This window comes from Desmodus rotundus, chromosome 9 (genome assembly GCF_022682495.2).
Source record: "Desmodus rotundus isolate HL8 chromosome 9, HLdesRot8A.1, whole genome shotgun sequence".
NCBI classification, from domain to species: domain Eukaryota; kingdom Metazoa; phylum Chordata; class Mammalia; order Chiroptera; family Phyllostomidae; genus Desmodus; species Desmodus rotundus.
Window position 1 is genome coordinate 70,102,988 of NC_071395.1, and position 23,335 is coordinate 70,126,322.

A 23,335-nucleotide genomic window follows, 5' to 3' on the forward strand; every position below is an offset into this window, starting at 1 on the left:
GTTCTGTTCTGTGACTCACCACCCCTGTGTGTCTGTGTAGAAGACCCCGCGTCACTCTCCCAACATCCAGTCAGAGTCTGATCTTAGAGAGGAGGACACGCCCTGGAAATGTTTCCAAACGAACTCTCACTCAGCTATCTCTCAAAAATAAAATCGTATCTGTGGGGATCGCAGCTGAAGGTCCCAAGGAGGAAGTGAATGTTCTGAAGCCACATGAGGGAAGCTGACATCCTTGGATGGCACAGGTGGCACCCAGAGAAAGGAGCCCATGGCCAGCTCTACACCAGGGCCAGGCGGGGTCTCAACTCAAAACCCATCCTGTGCTACATCCTCTGGGCTCCAAGGCACTTTTAAAGCTTTTAAATGTCAACTTTATTAAAGTTTAGCAAATGTAGAGAAAAAGACACATTCCTGAGAGTATAGCCTAATGAATTTTCAAACAGTGAGTGTAGCCATGTAACCACACCCAGCTCTAGAAACAGAACCAACACCCCCCATTTTCATCAGTCTGTGCTGTAACACAGACCCAAGTAGGTTTTAATTCCATGGTATATTAAGATAATTTATTTATATATCTGCTCCCCTCTTACAGATTGTCAAGTATTTCTCTATGGCAAGAACTCTTCTCTGTACCCCCAGCATATAGAACAATGGTTGGCAAATAGAAACCCCACACACACATTTACGGGCATATCTGGAAGTATGTATATGTGTGTGTATATAATCTATCTATCAAATGAGTATAAACATATGCTATCAAGTAGACTTTTTAAAGCATTTTGTGGGAAGTAATATGGCTTATGATCAAGAGCACGGATGCTGGGGCCAGGCTGCCTGAATATAACTCTTAGCTCCTCATCTTGATCTTGGGCAAGTCCTTGGTCTCTCTACACATCTGTTTTCTCCTATGTAAACTGAGAGAACAATCTTATCTATTTGAGGGGTTGTGAGGACTAAGTGTGTTGGTATATGTGGGGATCTTAGAACAACGCCTGCAATTCATCACAATGGAAGGATTAACTGCTAGTATCTGCCATGCGCAAGGCACTGTGTGAGGTCCCGCGAGTATATAAAGAAACAAGATAGAGTCTGAGCCCTTGCCAGTGAGTTGGGAGAACAACACCGAAATCACAGTGACCCTGTCCAAGAAAAAGCCAGGATCGAATGGGTACAAATCCGCCAACCGTTTTCAGCCTGGAAGCCGTCCATCCTTAGCCATTCAGTGAATTTTACCACGTATCTACAGTGTTCCATGTACCACACCCCCTCTCTTAGGAATAAGGAGTCAACCTTCTTCCTTTTCTCGTATTAGCAAAATGTCTGTTTGGAGTCAGCTATTATAGAACCCGTCCATGTCTGTTGTCTACTTGTTGCACCAACAGACAAGGGGGTTTCGAGTGTCAGTTGTTCTGCAAACAAACCCATCTTCAGGAGGGACCATCTCTGGCACTCAGATCCTCCCTGACCAGGCTTGGGGAGCTCAGGAGGCAAGAGTGGGTGGCAAAGAAGGGTGACAGCTGACTCCAGGTGGTTAGCCGAGAATGAACAAGGTGTCCACAGAGGAAGAACTGAGAAAGTGGCAGTCTGATGCCAGTGAGCCAACGATTTTTCCAGAATTAGTGAGTTCAGCCTGAAACTCGCTCCATTGCTCAGAGTCTGTTTTGCTGATTGTTTTCTTACAATTGACAGCTTAGCTACATTTCTGTCATCAGACCAACCCTGTGGGGAGACTCACCTGGTTAGTCTGGGCTGAGAGATTTCTCTGAAGACCAGAATAAGGTTGGTAGGCTTACCCAGTAAGACTGATCATGTTTGTTCACATAAACATTTTTCATGCACTCAACTGTGTATATGTGTGTATAAAGCCCTGTTGGGGTGTCATGGAGATACAAGCATGACTGAGAGCGTACCCCTGCCCTCAAGGGACCAACTACGCAAAAAACTTACTGTTGTGTGGCAGGAGCGAGGTTGGGGGAGATTGGAAAACAGCCAGTGTTGAAGGTTAAAGGACATTGCCATCGCTTAGATGGCTGACGACAATATTATTCACTGTTGCCAAGTCAACTGCTGCATCAAGTCGAGGCATGAAAAACTCGGGTTTGTTTTTAAGTGGTCACATGAAGCAGGAGACAGACATCTTTCACCCTGTGATGACATGGAAGAAAAGGAGACATCAATTTGAAAATAGAATTAGTGACATCAGATGAGGTCATAAGGATGCCAGACCACATCCAGCTGCCTCTCTTTCTCTCTCTGTTTACTTTATGTTCTCTTTGTGTTTATGAGATATTTCTATATATATGAAGTAATGTAATAGACATGCATGTACCCACCAGTCAGATTTAACAGAAGTAAAGGCTCTGTCATGGCTGTCACAGATCTTTTTTAAAAAAGAAAAGAAATAATACAAGAGATACTAAGGTAAGGAACTAATGGCTCGCACACCTCCCCCAGTTCTTCCTCTGTGTTCCCTCCCAAGAAGTGACCACCTCCGAGGAGTCGTTCCTTTGCACAGCCGTGCATATTTACTACATGTAGACATAATCGTAAACTACAAATGAAAGTGCCTTGGAAGTCTTCATATTCTATATAAACAGTATCATCTTATATTGGGATTGTCTGTCCAAAGCCATTTTTTTTTTCATTTTTTATTGTGGTAAACTACACATAACATGAAATTTACCATCTTAACTATTTTTACATGTACAGTGGGCATTAAGTACATTCACACTCTTGTGTAACCAGCACGGCCGTCCATCCACATTCATTTTGCAAAACTGAAACTCCACATCCATGAAACTCTACATCCATGAAACACTAACTCCCCAGCCGCCACCCACTAGCTCCTGCCCATGACTGTGACTGCTCTAGGTGCCTCATATGAGTGGAATCGTGCAGTACTTGGTCTTCTGTGACTGGCTTATTTTACTCATCATAATGTCCTCAAGGGGCATTTGTGTTGTAGCATGTGTCAGAATTTCCTTCCTTTTTCAGGTTGAATATTCCATACATTTTTTAGATGTCAGGCTAGTTTGGCAACCCACCATCCTGCCCCAGCCTTGCTCCCCCCTCCACAGTGGCCCAGCCCTATACCTGAGTGTCTCTGTGGATCAGGAGCACCCACCCTCCCAAAGGAGAGGAAGCAGCTTTGTGCAGCAAAACAAGTGCTTGTCCTGGCTGGAAAAATGGACCATGTTCGCCAGACCTGCATTTCATCCCAGAGTACAGCCTGGAAGTGACAGTCACCCAACACATCACTCTTTATAAAGTGTGTGCACACACATTCCCTGACTGAACCTGGCATCCTTTGTCTCAAAACCCAGTCCAGGGACCTCAGGAATGGGCCCTGACATGCACTGAGGGAAGGCAACAAAAAGGACCAACATAGACTCAGAAAAAATTGCCAGGGAGAAGGAGAAATGGAACCCATCACCCCAGGGATGGGGCACACCATCTTGGGTGTGTATACGAGCCTGTCACCTCTTTTATTCCAATTCTCCACTAGGTGCAGTGAGGAAGGTAAGAGTATTAGCATTCTCATTTCTGGATGATGGCTGTGAGATTCAGAAGGCCTAACTGTGTGCTGAGGCTGCACACAAGTCAGAAGCATAACTGAGATTTGGACTTGGAGCTGTCCGACTCCAAACCCATCATGCTGCCTTTCTGGGGGTGGAGTGGAGACAGATCATCTTCTCCCCTCTTCTCTCCCTAAGCAAGCCCATCAAAGGGCAGGGCCCTGGAGCACCTTATGCGTGAAGTAAAGGGGTTGTAAATGCTAGGAGGAAGCCAGTGGAGGAACACTTTTCTCTGATTCAGAGATAGATCAGGACAATTAGAAGCTATACATAGCTTAAAGCTAGACTTGGTTCCAGGCATGGTTTCTGCTTGGAGCCAAGGAGATTGGAGAGGCTCCAGGGAAGGCAGGCTGGGACTTGCTCTGATTCAGACTACGGCTTTCACATCCCAGGTGTTCCAAGATGGTCCTCAACCCTAAGGATGCATTGGTCCTGCTCAATCTCAGTTCTCAATTCCTGGACTAGAAAATACCATTATTTCAGGGTTAGGCAAGTCTTCAGCCTCTTTTCCTAAGTAGGGCAGTAGAGCAAGAATCCTTTTGTAGACCAACAAATGTGTTTTTGTTGGAATATTTCTTATCTTTGGCAATTATGTTGAAAGAACAGGAAGTCCCCACCACCCTTAGTGGGTCTGATTTTTCACACCCAAATCTCCCCTGAGAACTTTGAGTGCAAACATGATTCCACGCCAGGGGACCCACTGCCCTGTGCTGCCTCTTCCTGGTTGCTAGGGCCCTGGAGCAAAGTTGAAGCTGCCTAATGTTATTCAACCAAGTTCTGAGGACCTCGTAGGCTTGTGGCTCCAAGCATCTTTCAGACTTGGTGAGGCAATCATTCAAATACTGTATCAAGGTGTGCAGAAGACTGTGCTTTCAAAGAAGAAGGTGTAAGGAGTTCAGGTAAATCATGAACCACCTTGCAGGGCTGGCCCATTTCAGGACCACTGAGAGTAAGCCTGAAGGAGAACTGAACACTCATGATAATCTTCACACAAATGGTCCTGTCCACAGCACCAGTGACTCCACGTTGCTAAGGTCACTTCTCAGACTTTATTAGCTTACTTGACCAACCAGCAGCATCAAACACAAAAGGTCATCTCTCTCCTGAAAAAGCCATCATCATTTGACCCCTGGGACACTGGTCTGTTGAGTCTCCACCACCATACTCGCTACACCTTTTCCATTTCCTTTATTGATTCCTCTTCAGGTCCCTAACCTCTAATTATGAATTAGAGTGTCCAAGAGCTCGGTCCTCAAATACTCCCCTGTGACCTTATCCCATTGCATGTCCAGCAGTACCACCTACCTGTGATAACTCCCAAATGTGTCTCCTGAGCTGGGACTTCTCCCCTGGGCATACCTCCAGGCTGGTGTACTTTCTACTCAACACCTTCACTTAGATTTGACAGGGACTTCAAAATTAATATAGACAAAACCAAACTCTTAATGTACCCCTCCCCCCCAGTCTTTGCCTCCTTCATCCTTTCTTATTAAAAAACAGACAAACAAACAAAAAGAAAAACCTTCTATCCTATTCGTTGCTTGAGTCAAAATCCTGGAGTAAATTTTACTCCTCTCTTTCTTTTATGCCCCTCTGTCCAACCCATAAACAATTCCTCTCTGCTATACTTTTTAAATATGTCTGAATCCATCATCATTGCTTACCTGAATTAGAATGGCGAAAGTCCCTAAGGACAGAAGTAGGGAGACCTACTGGGGGCCCTCTCAGCCCCTGTGTTTCTTTAACCCTACCATAGCCTTGTGAGGGGGCCCCCCATTAAAACCTCTCCATGTGAGTCACCTAGGGCAGTTTGTCTCCTGCCTGGACACCACAGATTCCCTGATGCTGGTCTTCTCTTGCAGGACGCATCACCTTCTGGCATGCCGTACAATTATTTACCTGTGGATTTACTATCCATTTCCCAGCACAAGAGGATAAAACCTGCTGTTATTTCATTCACTGCTGTGTTCCTCAGACTTAGAACACCGCCCAACTCATAATAGCTGTGCAACAATAGTGGTTGAAAAATAAATTAAAGAATCTTTGAGTGATATTTACGGACAGCTTGAATCATCCTCTAGCAATATCACACTGAAATCTGGGGATGTTGACTAGTCTTTGGGTGGAATGCTGTACAACAAGTCACCGCTTTCAGTGACATAGAAAACTGCGCCAGAAGCCTGCCTGGCTGTGTGGAAGAGGAGGCTGGGCTGCTAGGACACCTGGATGTGGGGGGACCCTTGTCAGCGGCACGGACTTAAATAGACAGGCTGCCATCGACACTGCCGCAGACCTGGATACCACCTCTTTTCCAAAGGACCGTGGACCTTTGTGGGGCTTATCTTCAGATAAAGAGCCTGTGAATCGTTCCATCACAGCCGTGGCCACATTTGCACAACATGATTAATGAGCCAACCTTGGTATGGAGACATTACGATATTAATAATATTTTAAGCCTCCCAGTGTAAGATGTTCCTCAAAAAAAATGCTGTTTTGAAGTTCCCTAATTCATAATTTCAATGAATTTAAAACCCTTCCAGCCCTGCTCATGGGTGTGGAGTGAAACAGCAGGGACTTGAGTCAAGGAATCCTCAACACTAAGTCAGCGGGGCAGACGTTGCCTTCACCTCTTTATTTTACTTTTCTCAGCCAATGTCTCCAGATGCGAAGGCCACCAGGGCCCAAGTGTCTTATTCTGTCATCCAAAAGGCCAAATGTGTTCACATTAAAATAGTGTTTGTGCCACCAAAAGCCACATGTGTCTGTAACAGCGCTATCTGTAACAGCCCCATGCAAAAACCAGCCAAGTGCCCACTCTCAGAAAAATACATTGAAAATGGGAAGTGGATTCATATAATGAAATAAAAATCTCCAACATCACACGACAATATGGCTGAATCTCTCAAACATCCTGTTCAGTAGGACAGCAATAACTTATGAACCTATTTAAATATAGGAAATGACCCTGGCTGGTGTGGCTCAGGGAACTGAGTGCTGACCTGCAAACCAAAGGGTCACTGGTTCGATTCCCAGTCAAGGCACAAGCCTGGGTTGCAGGCCAGGTTCCCAGTAGGGGGTGCACGAGAGGCAACCATACACTGATGTTTCTTACCCTCTCTTTCTTCCTCCTTCCCCCCCTCTCTAAAAATAAATAAATAAAATCTTTTAAAAATGTTTTAAAGTACAGGTAAAACTAGTACCTGCTTTTAAAAGTGAGGAAGCAGTTACCCTTATGGGCTGGAAAGAGACATGGTGTGGGCATGTGGCCAATACACTATTTCTTTTTTTTTTAGATTTTATTTATTTTTTTTTAGAGAGAGGGGAGGGAGAAGGAAACAGAGGGAGAGAACCATAGATGTGCGAGAGATACATCGATTATTTGTTTCTCACATGCCCCCAACTGGGGACCTGGCTCACAATACAGGCATATGTTCTGACTGGGAATCGAACTGGCAATATTTTGGTTCACAGGCCTGCATTCAATCCACGGAGCCGCACCAGCCAGTGCCCAGTGCTCTGTTTCTTGACCTGGGGCTGATCTCACGGATGTGTTCGGTTTATGAAGTGCCATACTCAGGATATGTGCACATTTCTAGTAGACTATAGGTCAATAAAAAGTTGGGTTTTTTAAAAATGTTCCTCGTCAGTCTTAACTGCAAATTAGGATTCCATTCTGACAGGTCTTCTGGGTTTCGATCCTGTGAATACTTGAATTGCAGATTAGCTGTTTATGTCTCCCCAGTTCTAATCCTTCTGACTTCCCCTGTATAATTAAAATATAAAGTTTGGGATAAACCCTTAATATCCTTAATCATTAAAAAGATAGCAATAGTTATCTTCTTATGAGACAGGTAAATAGACACTATCTTATTTTTCCTCCCAATAGTCCTGCAAGACAATACTGTCATGCCCATTTTGCAGATGAGGAAGCTAAGCCTCAGCTAGGCGGACTGCCATGACTCAAGAGAAACACTCCCAAACTGCTCTTTCTAGTAGTTCATGTCACTCCTCCAAGTGGTTTATTCTGCAACAGGCTCCATTCTGGTTAACAGTTTTTCTATGCTTCTCATCCCCAATCAGACGGAAGGCCAGCTGGTTTGCCGCTGTGCCTGTCCAAGCTACCTGTAGGAGAGCTATAGGAAGTGAGGGCAAGGATGTTTGTGCTGAAATCTCAGGTCCTGATCCCTAATGCCCAGCCTCAAACTGCAGAGGAAACCTCTAATAGTCGGGCAAGCCAGAGAGCTTTAAAAGTCTTGGCAGGAACTCTGAAATCAGACCCGGCCAGCATGTGTCTCTGAATATCAGAATAGGCGCTATATTTACCCTGAAAAGCCCTTTAGTGCACCGAGAGCTATAAATAGCCATTAGGGCCCAAGCAAGTGGCCTTAACACATGGATTTCCTTCCAAAAATGCAGACCCATTTTAATTAAATTTATAATTAACCTTCAAGAGGGCAGGCCCCTGGATTCAGTTGGCTTTCGGAGATATCGTGAGTAATTTCCTATTCACCAGACATTTGGGGATTAGCAGGGTGTTCAGCTTGGAAGCAGTCCTGGGGCGTGCAGAGAGCCCAGCTCCGTGGAGAGGACACAGGGCTTGGTGCATGAGTGCCTGCACCCTATAGCCTTGGGCCGCCCAAGAATTTTCCGATTCTTTGCAGAAGTCAATTCCTTTTCACCATTTCCCCCAGAACAAGATGGGAGTCACAGCTGTGCTCATCCTGCCTTTGCTGCTCTTGGGAATCAGCGGCCTGCTCTTCATCTACCAAGAGGTGTCCAGGCTGTGGTCAAAGTCCGCCGTGCAGAACAAAGTGGTGGTGATCACCGATGCCATCTCGGGACTGGGCAAGGGTAAGCTAGTTTCACCCCCACCCCCCGTACCCACTCCTGCCCTGAGGGGTGAGCAGTGGTAGGGTGGGGTGCAGGCAAGCCTGCTAGGTGAGCGGGGGGTCAAGCCTGAGTTCTCTCCTAGTGTCTGTCATTAACCAGAAAGTCACATTTGCAAATCTTCTCTTTTGGAGACTGCAGCTTCCTCGCCTGAGAGTAGAGGATACTGAAATACCTGGAGCTGCAAAGTCACAACCTAAGTAGTCTGCAGGCTTCTTTTGCCTTCATAGATAGCATCTCCAGAATTTTTGAAATGTGACTCCCTTAGCTGGGGCAGTGTACTGGGCATAAGCCCAGACTTGGGAGCCAAGTTCAATTCCTGCCTCTACCACTTACTAGCTGGTGGTTTCACTTCTCTGCCTTGGATTTCTCACCTGTGAAGTGTGGGTGCTAGTGATCTCTACCTCCTAATATTGGTGTGAGCAAAGAGTTAATAGATGGAGCTCTCAGAGCAGTGGCTGCAGCTGAGGTGGGTACCACTCACGTGTGAGCAGCGGTAAAATGATGCCCATGCATGCTCCAGGGGGGTGCACGCCCCACTGACCTGCTCTGTATCACACTCAGCCTGATTCTCTCAGTCATATTACCTCCTGGCCTTACAGCCATTTCTGTCTGCAGCCCCTGAATTAGATGGCCTTGGAGGGCCCTCCCACAGGTGCCATGGTATGCTTGAGTTTTCAAGATTCTGACTGTCATTCCTAACCATGGTAGTGCAGTTCCATACGTTACATAGTTTGGATATAATTTTTGCTGTTGTTCTGTCATATTAATTTTTAAGCCTCATTGGAGGATATGTTTATTGATTTTAGAGAGAGGAAGGGAGGGAGAGAGAGAAACATCAATGTGAGAGAGAATCATCGATTGGTTGCCTCCCACATGTGTCCCAACCAGGAATCAAACCCACAATCTAGGTATGTGTCCTGACAGGGAACTGAACCTCACAAACTTTTGGTGTATGGGATGACATCCCAACCAACTGAGCCACCCAGTCAGGGCTGTTTTGTTATTTTTAATGAAACACAGAACACACCCCGCCCAACATCCATTAGGTCACTTAAGAGTCCGTTGAAACCACTACATCCCGAGTATTGAGATGAGCACTGCTCCTTCCAAAGAGCCGCTCCGGGGGGCTGGGCGCCTACTCCCCCGGGGCTGCCGTTGTGAGAACGTTCATAACCTCCTGTCTGGGAATTCTCTCAGAGCCTCACTCTCTGGGTCATCCCAATGGGAGTCAGTCCGCGTGGCTTTGACGTGGCCCCACTTCAGTGGGTGGTCAGCTTAGGCTCTCCATGTAACTTGTTTTAAAGCATAAGGCAGATAAACTAGGTTCTCTGTGTGCTCCCACGTGGGTCCCCGAAGCAATTCCCACAGAGGATATCCAGCAATGTTATGCTCAGCGCTCAAAAGGGAGGTGGGGGACACAAACTCCATCTTCTACTGGAACAAACAAGGGCATACACATTTGTCAACCAGACCAGACACAGACAGCAGGAAGTAGTGGTTGTCTAGGGAATTGGAGCAGAGACACTCACTCACAGACACTCAGAACCGAAGTCTTTGAGGAACCCTTGTTCTTCAAGTAGAACAAGCCCACTTATCATCAGACCAGGTGCCACCAGGAGGCCCCTTTATCACAAAGGCTTCCCTGACCTCCTGGGTGGCCCCCGGGGAACTGGGCTCCCGTGGCTCCTTATAGAAACACACATCACCAGTGCACTCCTCACACTGTGCTGCATCTGTTTCTCAGCTGTTCTGCTGGACACCAGCTCCCCTATGCTGGACACTGTGTTCTGTTTACTCCATGGTGTCCCCACCACCTAGCTCATAGCTTGTCATATAGTAAGTACTCCCCCCAAAAAGTTTGTTTAATGAATGGCCTCTAGAAGTGACCATCTGATAAGAAAAGGTACTCATCTGGATAAGCATATTGCTATATATTTGTTTTATTGATTTCTAACTGGATTCCAATGTGATCAGAGGACACACTCTGTATGATTTCAATTCTTTTCAACCTGTTGAGTGTGTTTGATGGCTCAGGATAGGAGCTATCCTGATGAATTGACCGTGGGTGCTGGACATGAATGTGCGCCCTGCTGTTGGGGGTGGAGGGCTCTACACAGGTCAGTTAGATCCTGTCAGTTGGCGGAGGAGGCTGTGCAGTCCTTCTCTAGCCATCCTGATTTTCTGTCTCACTACATGGAACTACTGTTCTGTCTATTGCTGATAGATGTAGATTTGTTTTAGTACACTACTACTATTTTTTTTAAAGTCTCATTACATCACAGTCACACATGGCACAAATCAGGTGCCCAGGGAATAAACACATTTCCAGGGTGGAGTGACACCTTCAGGGTCTACGGTGTAGTCTCAGTCATGACTACTGTCACTGCTCTTTTTTCACTGTATGTTATGGACCCACCCTGGAAAGAAATGCAAAGCAGACAAAAATTAAGCCCAAGTATTTAGAAGTAACTTGAGAAGCTGGGTATACATGACCTTAAATAAGTGCCTAGCCAGAACACGCTGCTGACACAGCGATTCCAGGTTCAAACTGCTCCAGTTCTCAGGTCCAAGGCAAGAAAATAGTGAGGGGCCCTGAGCAGACGACACAGGTTGTGCAGAGCCCACAGCACACACCGCTCCCCGGTCCCACGGAACCTGACCAAACCCATGGGTAGCAATCAGGAGCCCCGTACCCAGCTGTTAACTAGGGAAACCAAACAGCCAAAGATTAGGACCTCTACCCCTCTCCCCAAACTGACACCATTCGGCCAAGTCGAGAATTGAGTCTCCTTGTACCCAGTGTCTCTGCAGCAGCAGTGTCCCCTCAAATTCTGAACCACCGTACTTCAGAGAGTGCAGCCCTGTCTGGGTTCCATCCCCGCGAAGGTGCACAGTCACACATGTTTAAACATTTCTGAAATTGAGCTGTTTTTCAACGAACAGCACTTCACAGTAGTCAAAGGCCACCTGTTTGCATTTTAATGCCTCCAATATCAGGAAGCATCTTGTAGTCAAGGGCCTCTTAGATGTGAGGGCTCCACTGATGTTGGCTGCGTGAGAAAGGATAAACCTGGTGTCCACTCGCTTGACGCAATGCAAATGCTGTGCTGAGCTGACCAGATGAAGAATAGAAATACCTAACGCCGTGCATTAGCAGAAACAGCTTACTGTGTATTTGGGAGTGTGCATTTGGGATCTGCTGGACCAAAGCAGTCAGTGATCACACCTCTGGGCTCCATCTCCTGGGTCCACCTGAGAAAGGCACGGTATTAGTGGGGAAGAGGGGAAATGGGGTGATGGTGAAGAACATTCCTGGCTGCCTCCCCTGAGGAGGGCAAGGCTGGAGGTCTGGTCTGGCTCTTGGCCACAGGCTTCTTACCTACCCCAGTGCCCAGCTTGTAATATGTGCCAACCTTCAAGAGAGGGAGGGAGAGAATCGGCTGGTGACAACAGAACCCCAGCCTGCTTGGCCTAGCCTGGGCAGGGGTCAAGAAGGCAGCCAGGAGTGGAAATCAGGCACCTGAATGTCACTGCTTAGGTTAGCATCCTTGCTTCACTCCTGACCAGCTGGGGACTCTGGGTAAATTGTTTCACATGACTGGACCTCATCCCTCTGGTCTGTAAAGCCAGGGTGGCTGCCCCAACCCCAGCGTGGCTGCCACTCAGAAGTATGCCCCACCACAGAGGCTCTTGCCCTCCAGGTGAATTCTATTATAAAAGAATTATAAAAGTCATATATATTAAAGAAGTTTTAGGTAAAAGGAATGTAAAAGACACCTAGAACTCTGCCCACTTGCAAACACTCCTCCTATCTTCTTTCAGCCCCCTTCTGATGCTTATAGGTGTAACCAGCAAGAACCAGGGCTGTGGTGAGACCTGCAGAGGGAAATGGCCTCCTCTGTATCTTGTAAAAAAAAAAAATCAGGTAGTCCCATGACTTTTTTACTATTAGATTATGCAAAACCCCATGGTAACGAAACATGGCATCGATTCAGAAACTGGGGTGCCCAGGCCAGTAGTCAGTGTGCCAACTCTCACTGAAGTTGAACTTGCTTCCCCTCTCCGCTCCTCCCCAGGGGGCAGGTTACCGGCCAGATGGCTGCTCTTTCTGACCCTTCCGAGGTGAAGGGGAGGGAAGGAGGAACACCAAGTCTAATTCTTTCTCTGGCTGCATTTTTGTGGCTCCAGCAGAGGTGCTCCCTGGGACTATCCGTTCCCACTTTCTCTGAAGGGGGCGGTGCTCTGCCTGCTTAGTCGCGGCTCAGCCCCTGAGTGTGAGGGTCTCCTCCACCCGGGCCCTCTGTGTCATAGTGCCCCTTCTGAGAGGTCCTCCTGGGCAGAATTCAAAATAGCTCCCAACCGATTCAAGCCCCGGTGCACTGCGATTGCGCGGTGGGGTCTTCAACACTGCAAACAGCCCTGCATGGGGCGGCCACAGCTCTCCTGCACTCTGCGCGAGGAGAGCCGCCCGTGGTCTCTCCGCTGGGGTTCTCAGGGACGACTCAGACCGCAGCCTGGACTCCCAGCCACGGGGAGCTCACAGCGTGCAGTCCAAAGGGTCCCGCAGGCGCCCTTTGAAAATACACATTTCTCCCCAAAATTCCTTCTTCAAAGTCCCCCCTCTCTCCTCTCTCTTGATCCACTTGTGTCCTACTGTAGTTTTGGGCAAAGGGCTCCCATTACACACACATCCACAGAGTCAAGTGTCGTGGCCTAGTATCAGACACTGCTTTGAATATTAAGTTACTATATCGGGAACTTCATTTCAGTAGACCCAGTTCTGCAGTGTCAGTTGTAAAGGCTTCAAAATATCTGACATATAGACTTACCATAATTTACTTAACCAATCTCCTATAGTATTGGATATTTGCAATCATCTCCAATTCTGTACTATTATTATGGTACCGGGATAAACAATATTATAACTGTGTCCATGAAGTAATTCTAAATTATCTTCTTAGAATAAATGCCCATAAATGAAATAATTGGGTCAAAGTCCATACTTACTTTTAAGAATTCTGTCAAATTTTTCTTCTAAAAGATTCTGGCAATTTACACTACCACCAGCATTGAATGTGTGACTCTTACCAATTTTGCTTTTGATTACCTGGTAGGTTAAAATTAGTGATATTTTAACCTGCATTTCTGTGTTGTTGGCATTGAACTCTTCTGTAGATCAGCTCTTTGCACCTCACATCTCACCAGCCAATTTCTTTATTAAGGTCTTTATCTTTTTATTGATTTATAACAGTTCTCTGTAGATCAAATGAACTAACCCTCTTATAACATTGCATTATAAAGAAGTGTCCTCAATTTATTTTGCTCCTAATTTTTATTTGTGTTTTCTGATATAAGGAACGTGCTTTTAAGGATAAAAATCTATAAGTCATTTCTGTTATGATTTCTTCCTTTAGTTACCAAGCTTAAAACATCTTTCCCCAAAGCAGGGTTATATATTCATCTTTCCTTCCTTCTAGTTCTTTTATGGTTCTATTTTTACATTTAATTATTTAATACATTCAGTATATTGCCTCTACGTTATTTTTTCCCTTCCAAATAGTAGCCAGTAGTCCAAATACCACATCTTAAATAATATGTTCTTTTCAACATGCTAACTTCATCATCTACTAAATTCTTATTAATACTTGCTTCTTTTTAATCAATATTTCTATCTATACTTGAACCACTGCTTTAATTTAATTTCTGTAGCTTTATAATACTTTTTAATAACTGATAGAGTTAGTCCATCACCATTATTGTTTGTCAAAGTGTCCTTTGCTTTTCTTGCTTATTTATTATTCCAAGTAAAGTTTAATATCTTTCTGTCACCTTCCCAGACCTATTGGAATCTTGACTTTCTGCATCAAATTCACTATGGATGGATTGACATCTTTACTGAATTTTGCCATCCAGAATCATCATGCCTCTCTCTCAATAAAATACCTACATTTAGAGAAATCTTCCATTCTCTATTGTCTTAAAAATACAAGGTGACATTGTTAACAGGTGTCATTTTTTCTTTTTGCAGTTTTATAACTTTATTTAATAATCAGCACTTAGTTTTCATCCACATTAACTGTTCACAGATTTTTAGAAGTGGTAACAGGTGCGTAGGGAACCAACTTAGCTTGTTCAGGGAATCTTCATCCTCATTACATTTTCCGGACAACCCCACTCAGATTCGGTATGGACACTCCTGTTCCTCAGGCCCAGACAGCTGTGTGAGCCTGGCGTCAGTGTGCACATCCGGGTTCCCATCTCCTTCACGGCAAGTTTCCAAATCCTTTGAGTGCCCCCGGGACACGCTTCCCGAAACCCTTTCCATGGGCGTGCTTGGGAATGTTGGTGTATTCTCTGGTCATGGCATCCTTGATGGCAGGATGGCCCTTCTCCTCCTCCCCGCCGTTCTTTGCGGGAGCCATTCTGCAGGGCCCAGGTAGGATAGGAAAGCAACGGTTATTTCTGATTCAGGCTTTCCTCAGTCAGCAGCGCAAACCACAGCTTCCCTCCCAACCCCCTCAGCCACACCCACCACACCTGTCTCTGGACTGCACAGACCTCTACTTTTCTTCTCGGCTGGCCCATCCTGCCTTCACTCCTGCTGCCATCCGGCTTAGATTGCAGGGTCCAGCACCTCAGTGGCTCTCTGTCCAATACCATGACCAGCTTGTCCACAATGCCACTCCAGCCAGCTGTCTGGCTCCCCTGCCCTTCCCCCACACCAGGCTGCTGAGCGCGCAGGACAATGTCACACAATCACAGGTCATCTGAGCCATTGCACTCAGGATACCCAGCCTCCCAGTGCTGCCCAGCTATCCCTCAGCATTCGGGCCAGGCCAGGCCTGCCACTGCTTGGTGTAAAATGGGACAGTAACAGGTACCTGCCCCCCTCCATAGTAGGTGGTGCTCTTCCCAGATCCCTGTACCTGGCCAGGTCGTCCATCCCCATATCCTATGGCTGCCCAGGGGTTAAACACCCTGTGTGCGCACACCTGGAGGCAGGCGACCCTGAGTCAGGGACTGGTTGATGCAGGTGTGTCAAAGGCTGGTCCTGTTGCTTCCAGGAAGAGCAGCTCTGCAGTTGGGTCTACACTCTAGAGCTTTGCTTGGATCCAGCCAAGGCTAGACTTTACCTGCAACCACATCCTTGCTTGGCTCCTTCCCCACGGCCTACCTCTCTGATAGATTTTCTCAGAAGGGCATTTCCTTGGTAAACCTTGGCCACCTGCATCCCTTTCTCCGATTCTGCTTCCATGGAGCCCAACTGAAGATACTCCCTCATAGGATAATTGTGAGAATGAAATGTGCTAATAATTTGTACATCTCTATTAATAGTCCCTGGGACAAGTGAACTCTCAAAATATGTCAGCATTTATTGTTCTTAAATATCAGTGTTATTGCTTCACAAGAATGTAGTGTGTCTACCAGCCATTGCCCCGCTGAGAAAGTCCTGTTCTGGGTGAGTTGGGAATTAGTCCAGAGTAAAATTAACCAGGCTGTGGGCAGGTTTAGATTTTTAATAAAAAGAACGCTGGCTGGAGTATTTCTCTACAGAGACAATGCAAAGAAAACTGGCATCATTTGGTCTGAAAAATACATCAGCTGTTCCAGTATCTGTAGTTTGAGATACATTTAGGGCTGTGGTCCTGAATAGAAATGACCATCTTTCTGTTCCGAGTAAGGAAGAATTTCCTAATAATCAGAACTATCTGGTGAAGGAAGGGCTGTTTCTTTCACCCCACTATGAGCTCCCCTTCACAGAAGGCAACCACATTAAGGCCAGAAATGAGAAAGCCCTGACTGGCATGGCTCAGTGTGTTGAGTGTTGTCCCACAAAGCAAAAGGTCACTGGTTCGATTCCCAGTCAGGGCACATGCCTGTGTTATGGTTTCGGTCCCTGGTTGGGGTATATACGAGAAGCAACCAGCCGATATTTCTCTCTTACATTGATGTTTCTCCAACCCTCTGTGTCTTTCTCCCTCCTTTCCCTTCTCTCTAAAAATAAATAAATAAAATCTTTAAAAAAAAAAAAAAAGAAGTGAGAAAAAAATCCAACCCAGGGAGGAAGTTGAATGAAACGACCTCTAAAAGACCTCATGGCCCTAAGACTTTTAGATTCTTTGAATTCTTGAATGTGTAAGACAGAGGGGCTCCCCCTCAGGGGCTCCATCCACACCATGCACCCTGCCCTCTTTCCTTCCTCCCCACAGAGTGTGCTCGGGTGTTCCACACGGGCGGCTCAAGGCTGGTGCTGTGTGGGAAGAACTGGGAGAGGCTAGAGAATCTGTATGATGCCTTGGTCAACGTGGCTGACCCCAGCAAGGTGAGGCCTTCAGCAGTCAGCTTGGGGAACTGGTGGGTACCCTTAGCCTTCATTAAGTGTCAAAGAGCCACCCTTTGGTCTTATGGGTAAGATTTGGCAATTACTTCTGGAGAATGTAAGGCAATGGTCTCCCTAATCTTGACATAGGCATGTCTGCCAGTCATCAGGGTTCACCTCATTTTGACCACTTGCCATGCCAAAAATGTGTTCTCTAGCCACTGACTCCCCTCCACCCCACCCCAGTCTCATTAAGTCAGATGCAAAGAGGATCCGGGAGATAGGGTATGTCACAGGTACAATACTTCAAGTGATATTTTCTTCAAAGAAATCGTGGACTGAAATCCCCTTCTAAGAAGTCACCTGGGAGGCGCACACATTTCAGTGCCACTACAATTTTCAAAGCATTTCTGGAGAGTTGCCTAGGAAATTGCCTTCAAAGCTCTCTTCAGGCTATTTTTTTTAAATCTTTGCCCTTGATGTTGAATTTGGGATTTGAAAATAGACAAAAATAATTCAGATCTAAGTATGGTATTTGAAAAGATGGAGCCTGTAGGACATCACCCTTCAAAGTATGTTTCTTGGGATGTTATTAGGCACAGTATCGGGAGAAATGAGGTTCTGAGGGCAACTGGGGTGGAACTCTTGAGTTAAGTAAGACAAGCTTGTCTGGTTGATGACTTCACCGCAGGACTTTCCAGAGCCTTTCATATGCTAATGAGCATCGTGGACCTTCAAAAAGAACATTTAATAGTCTCTGTTTCCCAAACAAATTTGACCAGGACACCCTCTGGTCAAAGCATATCTCAGGACCAGTGTTTGTTAAACACTGGGATCACACTTCCACATGGTATCACCCATGCTCCCCTCTACACACAGAGTGTCAAGGGCAGCACGTGTCGAGGGCTGCCCACCGTGCCTGGCACACAGATGGTGCCCCCAGCTTGTGCTGAGGGCATGATTTTGATCAAAAACAAAATGTGGCTGAAAAGCTAGGTGTGGCTGCAGGAGTACAAATGGGCAGTTACAAAATCACGGGGCTGCAAAGCACAGCATAGGATATAGTCAATGATGTTGTAATAACCATGCACGGTGTCAATGGGTACTAGACCTATGGGGGATCACTTCGTAAGTTGTATAAATGTCTGGCCACTACGCTGCACACCTGAGACTAATATAATATTGAATGTCAAGTATAATTGAACATTTAAAAAACAATTTCAAAGCTGGATGTGGCTTATAAGCCAGTTTGGAAAGCCATTTTCCAAAAGCTCAGAAGTGTCTTCGGCAATGGCGTCAGCGCCGCAGTCGGTGTGCAGCTTCCCCTGGGCAGGGCGCCTTCACTTGGATTTGTTAGCTGTGGCCTTGTGGCCAGAAGTTCAGTCTTAGCAACTGCCTGTTTGCATGTTGAGACTGTTGCTCTTGTTGCTATTGCTCTGGTCCCCGAGGACACATTCTGCATCATTTTCCTCTGGTCACTCCTGCTTTTTCTCATCATTTCTGGTAGCCTTTTCACATGCTCCAAATTTCTGAATTTCAAAAGGGGTGGCTCTTAGACCGAAGGGCCCCACAGTCGGAAGGGGAAGCTGTGCCCATACGTGCCCTGACTGTGTCATTGGCTCCACAGACATTCACCCCAAAGCTGGTCCTCTTAGATCTCGCAGACATCAGCTGTGTGCAGGACGTGGCCAAAGAGGTCCTGGATTGCTACGGCTGCGTGGACATCCTCATCAACAATGCCAGCGTGAAGGTGAAGGGGCCTGCCGATAAGATCTCCCTGGAGCTGGACAAAAAGATCATGGATGCCAATTACTTTGGGCCCATCACACTGACCAAAGGTCTCGTGAGTTTGACCTTCCTCTGGACTTCTGGCCCACCAGCTGCTAGAGAGGGCTCTTTTATGTGGACAGATGGTCATCTGATTCTAGATGAAGTCTCCAGCCCCTCTTAGAAAAGTCCTTACTTATGTGGTGGAAGCTTTCAACATTCTGACTGTAAATGTTGATGAAAGAAAAGGGACTTTGGAAGTATCTTACTGGTATATTCCAACCTCCTTCCCTGTGAGACCTCTTTCCTAAGTCCTTCACTTTACCCCCTTCTTCTTATTTATGCCCACAGCTCCCTTCCAATCCCATTCCATGTCTCTGGACCATTGTCTTCATGCTTTGCATGTATTTTGATATGTCAGCCCTGCAGTTGATCTGCTTCTAACCATGCCAGTTGTTCAAAGGTAAAGCTTCTGTCCTCTACAATGAACAAGGAAAGAGTTTATCCCCAAAGTACAAGAGACCCAGAATACTGTCGATCCCTTTGCAGGAAACGGGGGAGGCAGGAATCCCTTTTAAGTATACAATGGTGGTTCCTGTTTGGAGATTTTTCGCTGCCAAGTTCAAGTGCAGGTCTGGGGCTGGGCCCTCCCCCACAAAAAAGTTTATCAAACAGAACCCTGAGGGGGAATACAACCATGGAGAATTTCTACATTTAGGGAGTGGGGTTCCCTGGTGGAGGCTGAGAAAGCATGATTTTAGATCCCCCTTCTCTACAGCCAGGATCTCCATGACAATAAGGGGATAAAAATTTCAGGCAGAAAGATGACCTCCCAGAGCTTCTACAATGGTGCCCCAGAGATAATGGTTTCCTTCAGCCCAGCCCCTGGGGACTCGCCAAGCTGTGTCATTCAGTTAACCTGTGCGAGTCCGGGGTTCGCTGGCATCAAAGTGAGGAAAGCACAGACTGGAGTGGAAAAGGCCGGCACTGCTTTACCCTCTGGGTCGGGCCTCTAACTTGCTAAGAGACCTGAATCTGCTCACTAGTCCTGAGTCTCCGTTTGCCCATCTCAAACACGCAGGCACTGGATTTAACTGACCATTCAGAAAGTTGAGTCTTTTGATTTTCGCCATATTTCTATCCCACCTATATTGTTATTACTTCCTATCTTTCTCTGAATTTTCTCATTTTTAAGTTAATTTCTTTTAGGAGAAAATCTTTATAATATCACCATAAATGAAAAGGCCTCTTCTCTCTCCATAAATAAAACCTGAAATCAAAACAAAGGACATAGTAAATTCTCCCAAGACACAGGGCTGAGGTCCTTCCCCTCTTTGTTAGAAGATGAGCAGGTGCAAGGCGGCGTCCAGGACACACGGGAACCGACATGGGACTTCCTGGTGGGGCCCGTAGGGGAAGTGAAGAGGGATTACCTTTCTCACTATTGAGATCAGTGTCACTTTGGGCACAGGGGCCAGCCATTTACAATCGCCCAGCAATTCACGAGCTGAGCCCAGCCCACTCTTAGCGGAGTGGGGTCAGTGATGGCCGGGGATCCAGTCCTTAGTGGTCCTGGTACCAGGGAGGAAGAGGAACCCCGAGTGGGGAGGGTGGATGGGGGAGAAGTTTCCTGCTGCTGCCCAACTTGGCCTCAGATTTCTCACCCTGACTCCTTGTCCTGCACTTTCCAGCCCTGCTTCCCAACATGATCTCCCGGAGGACAGGCCAAATCGTGTTGGTGAACAACATCCAAGGGAAGCTTGGAATCCCATTCCGCACAGCTTGTAAGTTGCCAAGACAAAAATGTTTTTTCTTATGTTATATGCCTTGTAAGACAAGAGATGTCGTGTCAAGGACTAGGCCTATGGTTACCTCAGAGAGGAAGGGCCAGAAAGGAAATGGTTTGTGGGTTTTTCTTTCAACCCTTCAGTTCCTATTTTTGAGCACCTATGGCGTGTGGGTGACTATGGGAGACACTGAGACTTGAAAAATGAGGTCCCTCTCCCTCAGAAGCTCATGTCTCACGGGTGGTCAGGACATGCCGAGATGAAGAGCACCCTCCCCACATGGGTGCACAGTCCCAGCTCAGTCGCCACGATAGACTTTATATTTCCCATCAATGGAATCGTGCGATATGAGGTCCTTGCTGACCGGCTTCGTCCACTCAGCACGATGTTTCAAGAAGGTTCCTCCACACAGTAACGAGTGTCAGAGCTTCATCTGTTTTTACAGCTGAATAATATTCAGACGTGTGGACACACCGCATCTTCTTTACCCACCCATCTGCTGAGGGGTATTTGGGTTGTTTTCCCTTTTGGGCCATTGTACATAATGCTGTTATGAACAGCACTGTACATGTGTTTGTGTGGACATGGTTTTCATTGCTCAGGCAGTGACTCTAGGTTTCCATGGCTAAGGGACTGCCAAACAGTTTCCCAAAACGACCGCCCTATTCCAAAACATTCCTGGGAAGGAATGGGAACTCCCGCTTGGGCTGGGCATTTTATATACAAGTTCTCACTGGATCTTCACAACAATTTGGCAAGGGTGACATTATCCCCATTTTAAAGATAAGAAAACTGAGCCTCAAGAAAGTGAAGTGATTTGCCCAAGGCTACACAGTGGGAAGGTAGTAAACCACATTCAGCCCCAGCTCTGCCCTGTCCATGCCTTCACAGGGGCTTTCTTTCCCCATGTAGGAAGTGAGGGACAGGGCCCGGCGACTTTCTAAGCCTCATCTCCCATGCTCCTCCCGGGAAGCAGGGTGGGGCCTGTACCCACCTCCAGCTGGCTTTCTTCCAGACGCTGCCTCCAAGCATGCTGTCCTGGGCTTCTTTGACTGCCTCCGAGCTGAAGTGGAGGAATACGACGTCGTCGTCAGCACTGTGAGCCCGACTTTCATCCGGCCATACCATGTCCATCCCAGCCCAGGAAACTGGGAGGCCTCCGTTTGGAAATGTGAGCTTTTAGAGGGAAGCCAGACGAGCAGGGGCTAGGGGCCCCCGGAGAGTTGCATTGGGCCCAGGGGGTGTTCCTGAAGCACAAGACTGGGGGTGGTGGGTCCCCTACACCCAGCTAATGGCAGAAAAGGGGCCTCAAACTTCAGTCCAAAGCCACCAGGTAGAGAGAATCCTAACTTGCAACCAGCAGACCAGGGCCCAGCCGGGCTCAGTCATTCACTGGCTCTGTGACCTCGGCCGGGGAACTGCCTGTCTCTGGGCCTCGGTTTCCTGGGTGAAATAGCCAGGATCTTGTCTTGAAGAACGACCTGCTCCCTCTCTCCACAGAAGCAGCACAGAGTATCGGCTCAGAGTCTGGGCACAGACTGCCTGCGTTTGAGGAGTGCCTCTGTAACGTAGGGAATGCACACAAGCAATGACCTTAATCTCCGTGCCTCAGTTTCCCTTTTAGAAAGTGAGGGATGGTGGTAGTGTCTACCTCATGGAGTCACTGGGAAAACTGAAGGTTCTGGCTTATAGAGAGTTCGGAATAGTAACCCACAACATAGTAAGTGCTCTGTAAATGCACCTTATTATTATGACTATTCTAGAATGCTCTCGACAGAAAGCTGCTGTGCTCTGCCCAAGGCTGTAACTACATTAGGAAACGAAGATACACCATGACACAGGCACTTCCAGGAGGCTCTTGACAAGCACAGCTTCGCAACAACGATAAACAACATCCCCTAAGTTCATCTGACACCTTTTTATTGTCTAAGCTCTTATCACTTCCATGGTTCTTAACCACCCTGTGAAGTTAATAGGGCAGGAAGCCATGCCCACTTTACAGAAGAGGAAGCTGAGGTGTTGAAGGGTAGAGTGTTGCCTGGGGGCCATGACTCCAGGCTGGGCACGCATGGCCCTGTCTTTGGGCATGCAGAGGGCTCCGCCCAGCCGAGGCCCTGATCCCTAACCCCTGCTGGGGCTCTGTAGTCTTTTTCAGGAAGCTGGCCTATGGGGTGCACGCAGTGGACGTGGCTGAGGAGGTGATGAGCACCGTGAGGCGGAAGAAGCAGGAGGTGTTCATGGCTAACCCCATCCCCAAAGCCGCGGTGTACTTCCGCACCTTCTTCCCCGAGTTCTTCTTCGCCGTGGTGGCCTGTGGGGTGAAGGAGAAGCTCCATGTCCCAGAGGAGGGTTAGCCACAGGAGGGCAGTTGGTCACCCTGATGGGAATAAAGGCTTTCCTGGCTGGTGCTGGTTCTTCTGTCCTCTCCGCACAGGGGGAGGGGCCCCACACAGGCCACCCACTAACCTGTCCTCCCCGGTGGGAGGCGCTCACCATCCCCCCAGCAAGGATGGCCCAGAGGCCCTGGGTGTCTCCACTCGACATTCCCAGGACACACTTCCAGAAGCTTCTTGACTCTGTAGGGTGACAACTGAACCGAAAAACAAGAGCCAGAAAGGATCTAACATAGCCCGCCCCGCTGCGTCCACACACACTGTGGCCATCAGCTCGCTTAGGAACTCACTCAGAAAACCACTTCCATCTTATTAAGGGCAGCTTCCCCACATCAGCCTCCAGTGACAGAAGCAGGACTTTCTGCAGTGATGTGTCAACGTAGGTAACGTTTAAACCTGGAAGAATTTTTATGACTTTATTTGAGCCCAACTGACCGCAATTGCAGGGAAGCAAAATCTCAACAGATTGAGAAAATGCTCCAGAGAATGGCAGTTTTGTACCTTATTTTATACACTACAATTAAGGGGTTACATGAAATTTGTTGGTGGTAGATTAGGAAAGCGAGAGAAAGCAAAGCGGGGAAACCTCTGGAATTGGATAAA

At 47.2% G+C, this 23,335-nt stretch overlaps 1 protein-coding gene across 1 annotated transcript; it reads left to right on the top strand.

Annotated features, from left to right (window-relative positions):
- The first annotated feature begins 7,939 nt into the window (after nt 1-7,939).
- On the top strand, nt 7,940-22,746 carry DHRS7C (dehydrogenase/reductase 7C). Its single transcript, XM_024565165.4, has 7 exons — nt 7,940-8,065; nt 8,267-8,426; nt 16,676-16,788; nt 18,413-18,623; nt 20,244-20,336; nt 21,355-21,510; nt 22,485-22,746. Exons 2-7 carry the CDS (start codon nt 8,273-8,275, stop codon nt 22,691-22,693), a joined length of 936 nt encoding a protein of 311 aa, XP_024420933.2. The 5' UTR covers nt 7,940-8,065; nt 8,267-8,272; the 3' UTR covers nt 22,694-22,746.
- Nucleotides 22,747-23,335: the final 589 nt, after the last annotated feature.